We start from the raw sequence: 10,148 nt of genomic DNA on the forward strand, positions 1-10,148 counted from the left end.
AGAAGAGCTACTGGAGGTCAAACTGCTGGAAAAGTTAATAGAAAGGTGTCAGATCACACACTGCATGAGGCAGACCGGTCCTTGCTGACCCCCATGCCTACAATGAGCACATGAGCATCAGAACTGGACCACAGAGCAGTGGAAGAAGGAGGCCAAGAGGAACAGGACAACTATGGTGTTGACTTGGTCTTCAAATTCCCAGATCTCAATCCAACCGAGCATCTGCAGGGGTGTGCTGCACAACCAATTCAGATCCCTTGATGATCCACCTCACAACTTCCAGGACTTAAAGGATCTGCTACTAGCATCTTGGTGTCAGATACTAGTCCATGTCTTGTCAGATCAGGACTATTTAGGCCCTGAGCTGATGAGAGAGGGGCTGACACAATATTTGGCATGTGGTCATGATGTTATGGCTGATCAGTGTGATTTGCAGCTCTGTGTTTTTTTGATAAAGGGTTAATGATGCTCTCTGATGAAGTAACTGCTCACCACGGCAGTAATGTGGGAGAAGCTACCCTCCTGTCTGTCCATTTGTTCCCTCATTTTTCTTACAGTTTCTTTCTTTCCTGCTGTGATGAGCCGGTTTCCTCACACAGATAATTATGTTTCTGATGTGTCTTTTCTAACCTTCTGAATCCTTCTTTTTGTATGTGTTTCTTCAGCGCGGGAGCAGCACTAAAGCAGCTACCAGCCCCTCAGAGAACTACCAGCTGGCCAGACGTCGCACCCTGCAGGTTGTGGTCAGCGCCCTCCTGACAGAATGTGGCTTTGAGAGCGCCGAGAAGGCTGCGGTGGAGACTCTCACTGAGATCATGCAGAGCTGTAAGTATGAACCCTAAAGATGAGTCTCCATCCTGTAACAGGGATGTTTGTGTTCTTCCTTCTTGCTTGATTAACTTGAGTGTCAAACTTTAAAGGTGACATATCACGCTTTTTTCATCAATATATATTAGTCTAAGAGGTCCCCAAAACATGTCATTAAAGTTTATGCTCAAAAAAACACTTTGAAATCAGATTTTGGTCTGAAAAACCCTCTTCTTCAGCTGTCCTCAGAACACTCTGTTTTCTCTCTGACCACGCCCCCTCGGGAAATGGATGTGCCTCAGCTCTCCAGCACGTTGATCTAATGTTTACATGTTGGCTGAATATACACGTCTGCTCACAGATCGCGTGACTTCAACCCTCTGAATCTGATCCAGAATCTGATCCTGATGGAGAGGCGCCTGCAGCAGGACCTTTCTGAAGGATTGGTCACAGATTTAGTGTTTCTTGTTGTTTTATTTATCAGTATGTAGACGTGTGTCTTGGTACACAGCTACAAACATGTAGCTATGTGGCTATGCTAACTAGCGCTAGCACTTATCCATGATAAATAAAAATCATCCACTAGATCTTCAAATCTGCAGACGTGGGGAGTAAAACCGACCTCTGCCAGAAAGGCAGCAGGACCTTTCTGAACGATTGGTCACAGATTCTGTGTCTCTTGTTGTTTTATTTGACAGTGTGTCGGCGTGTGTCTTGGTGCACAGCTACAGCTTAAGCTACGACATGTATCTATGTAGCTATGCTAACTAGCGCTAGCACTTTTCCATGACAAATAAAAATCATCCACTAGATCTTCAAATCTGCAGACGTGGGGAGTAAAACCGACCTTTGTGTTTATTAAGACAGCCTACAACTAGCATGCCTCCCTCCTAAGCTCCTTGTTAGCACACATGTGTGCGGGTAATGAAAAACAGAGGAGGGGTTGAGTTGTATTTTATACAGTCTATGGGCTGAACAAGCTCCGAGCTCTGACTCCGTGACAGACCGGATATTGTTGTGACGTAACAAAAACACTGAAGTCTTAAACGGCTCGTTTCACACACATTTACAGAAAGGTGGAGAAATCAGAACAGGGGCAGAATGGATTCTTTTCATTTTCGGGGGGTTTGTAGACATGCCAGGGAAACATATTCCAGGTAGAGAACCATTAAAAAGTCGATTTTGCATGATATGTCACCTTTAAATATGTAAACAGTGAGGTGTTAATGAGAAGAGGTTTTCTAAACAATCATTTTTTCGGTCTCTTTTTCAGATTTGACTGAAATAGGTCGATGTGCGAAAGCTTACTGTGAGCACACAGCCAGGAGCATCCCGACCCTGTCAGACGCAGTGGTCACACTCATTGAAATGGGTAAGCACTGGAGAACACACAAACACGAACACACACATACATGGATTATATGTTGCTAACTTGAGTTAACACAGAGACATCATCATGTAATCTGTTTCTCTGCAGGTTTCAATGCTGACACTTTACCTGCGTACGCCAAGAGATCACAGAGGATGGTGATAACTGCGCGTGAGTAGATGTTCTGCTCCTGACTGCTTATATTTAAGATAGTCTCACTCTCTGCTTTGATTTAAACATGCTTCTTATTCCCTACTTAAATCTAAAATGTTTCTTTGTTTGGATTTCAGCTCCTGTGACGAACCCTCCTGTCACTCCCAAAGCTCTGTCAGCTGGACAGAAACGCACACATCCAGCTTACATCCCGAGCCACTTCCCAGAGTTCCCTGACCCTCACACCTACATCAAAACACCCGTGAGTTTTTAGAAGACGTTCTAAGACAAGCCCTGAAATGATGCACTTTTCTGTTTTTAACCAATTCCCTTTGGAAGACGAAGTGTAAAGTGTGTTTCTCTTTGTGCTCTCAGACGTTCAGAGAGCCCGTGTCAGACTACCAGGTGGTGAGAGAGAAGGCGGCGAGTCAGAGGAGAGACGTAGAGCGAGCGCTCACACGCTTCATGGCCAAGACCGGAGAGACCCAGAGCCTGTTCAAAGACGACATCACCGCTTTCCCACGTGAGTTTCAAGAAGAAGATTGCTACTGATGTCATGTTTTCAATCATGTGTTAACCCTTTTGTTCCTTTTGTTAGTAATTGCAGCTCGACCATGCACCATCCCGTATCTCAGCGCCCTCCTGCCCTCAGAGCTGGAGCTGCAGAGCTTAGAGGAGACGGACTCATCGGAGCAGGACGACCAGACGGACAGCGAGAACACCGCAGGAAACCTCATCAGTGTAAGTCTTTCACCGTCACAGCGCGACGCTCAGCTGACCCAGTTCCTGTCAGGGTCGTTCTTTGACGTCGACTTATCCCTTCATTTTCAAAGTCTTTCCACAGAAAGTGGATGAAAGTGGCGTGAGTTAAATTCTCTCCGGAGGACTTTGGAGTCTGACCATGAAATTACAAATTTTTCAAGTTTTCTGATGTAATTCTTTCACAGAGGTTTTATTATGCAGCACATGTTACACAACGGAGCCAAAAGCGCACAGCCGACCACACAGAGTGATCTCATCCTCTGGTTGGCCTTTAAATGTCACCAGGTTTAATAATCTATCAGTAGTTATGGAGTCATTCAAAAATAGTTAGTGCTTGTTGGGGCGGCAGGGAAAGAAAGTCCCTCCAAATACAGAAGTAATTGATGCAATCTCCTGGGTTTACTTAGGTTTTTGTGAATGTTCCTGTTGAATCGTGGCACTTAGCTCCTCCAAAAATGTATAATAGAGCCTTTGTTTATTGCACATTACACATTTGCCAAACCTGGACTAAGTAGTGTTCTAGAGAACGGGTTCCCAAACTTTCCAGCCCACGACCCCCAAAATATAGGTGCCAAAGACTCGCGACCCTCACTGTCCCTCAAAGTGATTTAGTGTGGCTTTATTTAGCTGGTCTGCAGAAAATGACCCTACCTATATGAACATGTGTCTGTGTTTCCTGTGCCGTTATGAATTAACCTACTGCTACTGATGCTTTTGATCATTAACTGTTCACTAACACTAAACTTAGGAGTCATCTGGCAACAAAGAAAGGCAGAAAACTCAGTACATTTTCCATTTTCAAGGTTTTACTTCTAGTGAAGCGACTATTTTTGTAGACACTTATTACTATAATGGGTAAAATTTACTATTTTTAGATAACTTGAAAAAAAAAAACATTCTGAAAGACATCTATAGACCCCCCAGGGGGTCCCGACCCACACTTTGAGAACCCCTGCTCTGGAGAATAGAGGCGTTTTTCGTCCAGAGGAACTTTACCCCGGAATTATACGCGTTTGGAACGATGGACCCAGGGTCTAAATTTAGTTCAGGGGTAGATACTCTCTCCCCCCTTTAAAGCCCCTGCTAGGGGTGTAGTACTTTTCAAAGGTCGCAGGACTTTCGGGGGGCAGGGCTTGCAATACTGAACGTGTCTGATTGGTAGATTAACCACAGTGTTTTTATTCCCCCTCCGTCCACGATAACACATCCCTCCATACGTCACTTGCCTGATTTGCACAATCTACCCGGGTCTTCGGCCCCGTGAGCGAAACGCAGACAACAATGGGGGCACAGGAACCTTTTAGTTCAGGATAAAGTAGTTCTGGGGGCTAAAAGACCCTGGAACTCCGGGTTGAAATGCACCTTAAGGCTGGGGAAGTGACTTTAGATGTTGGCATTGAAAACAAAACCTGACCTGAGAGGGAAACATGAGTATCTTCTCCTCTAACTCCCTGTAGCAAAGTGTCAGACCTTTTCTTTGAATGTGACGTGTGTATGAAGTGAAGAGTAACACGATCATCTTTGCTTTCGTTCCCCCTTCTTCAGGACGATCCAGGAGCAGACAAAGAGAACTCCATGCTCCCTCCCAGCGGCGGCGTCCCCTCTTCGAAAAACAACGAGGAAAACATGATCGACAACCCGTACCTCCGGCCGGTCAAGAAACCCAAAGTGAGGAGGAAGAAATGAAGCACCTGAATCCACAGACTCAGATTAGCCACAGTGGTTTGTTCTCTCAGCAGACTGGGAATACTGCTGCTTCTCCTCCACTCTGGGAGCAGACTGACGCTGGCGTTTTGTACACTGACTCACCTCCACTGAAGAGAACTTGTTTTTGTGTCAACTTACATTTTTTTCAGAAAGCACTCACTTTGTTTAAAATGTGTATTCTGTCATTTTCTAAGAAGCATCAGAGTGAAATACAAACCCACCAGGAATGAGTCGTTTTGTTAATAAAGAAATATACGTTTCTTTTTGTTATTCCACTTTCAGTCCAGTTTATTAAACTGATGTTTGTTGTTTTGTTGAGAGTACAACCCTCAGGAGCAGCAGCTTTAGAGTTAATAATACAAACTCAGGTAGGCCACTCTGCTCCTGTGCTTCTGGAACTCTTTGTCAGTGTTGAGCTGGAAAAAACAAAAAGAGAATCAGACTTTGTTACAAATAAAATATCTAACAAGTAGCACTCATGCACAAAGTCAAGCACTCCTTAGCAGCAGCTGTGTAAATGTGAAGTGTTAGACTGGATCAGGTGCACGGTTACACCTCTCTGACTGCAGATTAAAGTCTCTAAAGGAGTTAAGTATTCTGGGGAATGTAACTTCTTTCCTTCTGAAAGTCAGATGAGAAAACTCAATCTTATGTATGTTTGCTTGTGTAGTCCAGCAGAAGCTCTGAGCAGTAAGAACCAGGGGCGTTCCTTCAGGATGTCAAAGCCACAAAGGAATTGTTGGCACTGTAACGTAAGTCTAACGTGAATGACATGAGATTATACAAATTATAAAACCTTAAAGGTGACATATCATGCAAAATGGACTATTTAATGGTCCTCTCCCTGAAATATGTGTCCCTGGCATGTCTACAAACCCCCCGAAAATGAAAAGAATCCATTCTGCCCCTGTTCTGATTTCTACACCTTTCGGTAAATGTGTGTGAAACGAGCCGTTTCAGTGTTTTTCATACGTCACAACGCCATCCGGTCTGTAACAGGAAGTCAGAGCTCGGAGCTTGTTCAGCCCATAGACTGTATAAAATACAACTCAACCCCTCCTCCGTTTTTCATTACCTGCACACATGTGTGCTAACAAGGAGCTTAGGAGGGAGGCATGCTAGTTGTAGGCTGTCTTAATAAACACAAAGGTCGGTTTTACTCCCCACGTCTGCAGATTTGAAGATCTAGTGGATGATTTTTATTTATAGAATGTGCTAGAGCTAGTTAGCATAGCCACATAGCTACATGTTCGTAGCTGTGTACCAAAACACACGTCGACATACTGACAAATAAAACAACAAGAAACACTAAATCTATGACCAATGGTTCAGAAAAGGTCCTGCTGCAGGCGCCTCTCCGTCAGGATCAGATTCAGAGGGTTGAAGTAACGCGGGTCTGTGAGCAGCCGACATGTAAACATTAGATCAACGTGCTGGAGAGCCGAGGGCACATCCACTTCCTGAGGGGGCGTGGTCAGAGAGAAAACAGCCTGTTCTGAGCAGAGCTGAAAATGAGGGTTCTTCAGGCATGCCAAAATCTGATTTCAAAGTGTTTTTTTGAGCATAAACTTTAAAGACATGTTTTGGGGACCTCTTAGACCAATATATATTGATGAAAAGAGCATGATATGTCACCTTTAAAAAGGTGTAACTACATGGTGTCACACGACATGAAAACGCCTTTGAAGTAACATCATTCATTGACTTAAAGGGGAGCTATGCAAACATCAACTCTATCAATCAATCATCATTAACTCAATCAAGCAACCTGTGTTTGTATAGCTCAAGATGCTTTTACAAACAGAGCAGGTCTAGACTGCACTCTATGTGAAGTTGACTTAAAAAGTCAACATGCATTGTTTTTTTTCTCTTTTACATTTTTTTTTAGTTTTGTTGATTTGACCTTTATTTAGCAAGGAAAGAAAATAATTGGGATCACCCAGTGAGACACGTTAATTTAGCTTCAGCTCTTTCTGTAATGTGTTCCACGTAAAGGGAGCTGCAAATTTAAAATCCTTTTTACCCATCTCAGTTCTGACTTTTGGATAGTAAGAAAAGGGCCTGGGATGGAAGAGTTTAAGTCCCTGTACTCTTCTGCTTGATAGAGGTGAGAAGGTATGAAGGAAGCAGATTTAAGATAGACTTATAAATAAGGATACGCCACTGTTTTAGTTTACGTGTCGACAAAGAGGACCAACCAACACGTTCATAAAGCAAACAATGATGAGTGAGTGTCTAATAGTTAGTGATGAACCTCAGTGCTCTGTGATGGACAGAGTCCACAGCATGTCAACACTGAGAGGAGGCGTGCATATACAGGACTTCACCATAATCCAGCACAGACAATAATTTATACTCTAATTATGTGTTACACAAAGACCAAACTACAAATTTAGAATACTTAAATTAACTTAAATTATCACATTATGGCTCCTACAGTCGGGATGTTTTAGGTATCCATGAGACTACAGAGGGAAAACTATTTGCTGGATGGCTTTTTTTGGTCCCAAAAGCCAGTAAGAAATCCTTCAATATGACCTCTCTTCTTAGCTTAAACTTCACTGTCTCTCTTTCTTTCTTTTTTTTTTAGAATTTTCTGATTTGATTAAATAAATAAAATGTTTTCATTTGGGGAATTTGGAGGGGCTCACAAGGATATATAAATGTTTTTAAAAGGATATATTTTTTTAAGAATCAAAAGCTGGCTCTAATTTAATCATCCAGATGTGCTGAAACTTTCTTTGTTGATGTAGTTCAGACAATGAAATGATGAAACCTTTGGAGCTCCCACCTTCACCCTGAGTGACTTCTTCTCCAGCTGAGGCAGTCCGGACCAGTCTGGTCTCCCAAAGCACATGGGCCACATCACTTTCCTGTTTGTTGCCGTATCCAGGGCGTAGGTCCCAGGGCTGGATCACAACATTAACATCTGTTAGTTTCACTTCAGTACTTTAACACCTGATCAGTGTGTGTATGTGTGTCTGTGAGTGTGTGTCTCACCCTGGACTATCCTCAGCTGCACACCGCATGCTGATGAATCTCTGTGTGGATGAGTTGAAAGGTGTTTTACCAAGAGGGGGGAGTTTGGACTGACTTTGGTCTGGTTGGTACTTCTCAGGGGAAGGAGTCACCGTCTGGAGATAGACATGGAAAAGCATGTTCAGGGGAATTCCATGATGCAACACACTAACACCTTTTTTAGACACATGCTGACTAAACCCTACTTCCTTCAAACCCTACATATCTGGTCTGAATGCAAACCTTTTAGTTTGGATTGAAAGGATTCAACTTAAGCTCACATAACCAAACTGTGGAGAGCAACCCAGAATATTAGACATAACTTTTCACAGGCTGTCACTTCTTTTAATTTAAAACAATTCCAAGTACTTTCTTTGAGTAGCTCAGACATTTGAAAGTTATTCCACATCATGGGAGCAGCAATACCAAAACCAGTCTGTCCCCACTCAGCTCTAAACCTTGGTTTGTCAAAGTAATCCAGTTTTGAGATCTGGTTGTATGGTTTGGTGTGTTCTGAAACAAGAGACTAGTCGGGTATGGAGAGAGATGACCTACGAGTGTCCTGTAAATAAACAAAATACTCTGCTTTTTCCTAAGAAGACCCATCAGGGACCAGCCCACAGTGTGATATAGGTCCCTCAATATATGGTGTGTTTGAAATATGTGACCTGTAATAAGATGGAGAACGCAGTGATAAATAGCATCCAATGGCTTTAATGCAGAAGCAGGTGCATGCATATCAAGAGTGTCTCCATAGTCCAAAACTGGCAGTATAGTAGCCTGCACAATCATGTTTCTGTTCCTCTCTGTTAGGCAGTATTAATTTCTATGAAGAAAACAAGGTATCATAGGTATCATTATTAAATTATAGAGGCCGAGCATGTCAGTGTGAGGAGTGGGTTAATATCTGTAAAAGTCCTTTCTTTTTTTTTCTCTGGTTTGTTTGTGGATCTCATTTTTGTTTGTTTGTTGTTTCGTGCTACTGTTAATTTAATTATCCCCTGTGTTTTATTGTTTATTTATTTTGGTGTCGTGTGTGTATAAGGTTAAATGTGAATAAAAAAATATATACAAAAAAAATCATTAAGTGTATTTATATATAGATATTTTAAATTATTTAGATACGATTTTTAAATATGTTTAATGCTTAAAATACTACTTTTTAATATACTTAAAAAATATATGCAAATATGCGTGCAGATTTTTTAAAAATAGATCTAAGCAGTATTACACACAGATTTAAGGTTTTTGTGTCACAAGAACACTAAACTTGATATGATTTTCAAACATACAATTGCATTATGTCCCCTAAAAGCCTAACGACATTAAAAAGTGTATCAAGTACTAAATGAACTGTGAGTATCAGGTATGTAGGATGACACCTGGGCAGTAAATGAGGATTATGTACTGTACCTTGCTGCAGGATGGAAAGCGGACTGCAGTCCTTGCAGAGAGGACATATCCTCTCTTACTCCCTGGTGTCTTCTCTATGTTGTAAAGGATGGAGTCAAACTGTGAAGGAAAAACAAAGATTTAATAATTCTGTCATAAAATGGGAAACACTTGATGTGTACAATAAATACAATAAAATATCTAAAATTATTTTTTAAAGATTTGTATCGATGTCTAATGTTGTAGAGATCGATACAAATCTTTCAAGAAAAATCTGTAAAATTTTAATAAATTATAATCCAAGCATATTAACGTTGTTGCACACTTATTATTGTAGATTAAAGTTCAGATCTAACAAACATTTTCCTGAGTAGCTCTGAGCTAACGCACCTCATGGTTGTCATAGCAGCCGGGGCCAACATTCGGCGCTAGCTGTCGTAAAGTTTGGTTTCCCAGCCGGTCCGGCGCGTGAAACAGAGGAAACACCTTCCTCTCCTGAGAGCTGCCGAAACTAATCCTGTTCGGAGGGCCGGCTGACATCCTGAGACTACTTCAGGGGGGATTTAGAAGAGGGATGTAGATGAAAACCTGCTGAAAAACTGAAGTTTCACTGACCAACTGTTTACGTCAACCGTCCAGTAGTTACGTCGCCGTGTTTTGTATTGATGCAACTATGGCAACAGAGGAGGCGCACTTCCGGGAGGAACCTTTTATTTACAGTCTATGGGAGGAACATAGATGCTAAAATGTCTGTTCTCTGGTTTAAGATAAGATAAGATAAGATAAGAGATTCCTTTACTCGTCCCAGACGGGGAAATTCAAGTGTCACAGTAACAGAGTAGACAAAGTGCAAAAGAAATATATAAAGCAAGAGCCTATAAATGAACAATTATTAAAAAGTTCAAAATTAAAGAGGTAAAATATAAGCATAACTTAAAAT

General features: G+C 41.9%; 2 protein-coding genes across 2 annotated transcripts in view; one reads left to right on the top strand and one right to left on the bottom strand.

The window, feature by feature from the left end:
* taf8 (TAF8 RNA polymerase II, TATA box binding protein (TBP)-associated factor) overlaps window positions 1-5,073 on the top strand; it is a 5,946-nt gene extending 873 nt beyond the window's left edge. Inside the window, exons 2-8 of the mRNA XM_034695011.1 lie at window positions 666-825; window positions 2,081-2,179; window positions 2,285-2,347; window positions 2,467-2,591; window positions 2,705-2,852; window positions 2,928-3,070; window positions 4,637-5,073. Of these exons, the coding sequence (XP_034550902.1) occupies window positions 666-825; window positions 2,081-2,179; window positions 2,285-2,347; window positions 2,467-2,591; window positions 2,705-2,852; window positions 2,928-3,070; window positions 4,637-4,777 (879 nt within the window). The 3' untranslated portion in view covers window positions 4,778-5,073. The remainder of the gene's footprint in view (window positions 1-665; window positions 826-2,080; window positions 2,180-2,284; window positions 2,348-2,466; window positions 2,592-2,704; window positions 2,853-2,927; window positions 3,071-4,636) is intronic.
* LOC117821025 (protein pitchfork-like) lies at window positions 5,043-9,875 on the bottom strand. The gene is made up of 5 exons (XM_034695017.1): window positions 9,599-9,875; window positions 9,230-9,328; window positions 7,799-7,932; window positions 7,590-7,707; window positions 5,043-5,214 (listed from the first exon to the last, which is right to left on the bottom strand). The coding sequence occupies exons 1-5, from the start codon at window positions 9,746-9,748 to the stop codon at window positions 5,149-5,151; spliced, it is 567 nt and encodes a 188-aa protein (XP_034550908.1). The 5' UTR covers window positions 9,749-9,875; the 3' UTR covers window positions 5,043-5,148.
* Window positions 9,876-10,148: the final 273 nt, after the last annotated feature.

The sequence above is a fragment of the Notolabrus celidotus genome, chromosome 11 (genome assembly GCF_009762535.1).
Source record: "Notolabrus celidotus isolate fNotCel1 chromosome 11, fNotCel1.pri, whole genome shotgun sequence".
Lineage (NCBI taxonomy): Eukaryota > Metazoa > Chordata > Actinopteri > Labriformes > Labridae > Notolabrus > Notolabrus celidotus.

Coding starts and splice junctions, on each gene's coding strand:
- LOC117821025 (XM_034695017.1), bottom strand. CDS start 9,748: ATGTCAGCCGGCCCTCCGAACAGGATTAGTTTCGGCAGCTCTCAGGAG. Junction 9,329..9,598: donor GCTGCTATGACAACCATGAG/GTGCGTTAGCTC, acceptor TTTCCTTCACAG/TTTGACTCCATCCTTTACAA. Junction 5,215..7,589: donor AGAAGTCACTCAGGGTGAAG/GTGGGAGCTCCA, acceptor TGTTTTTTCCAG/CTCAACACTGACAAAGAGTT.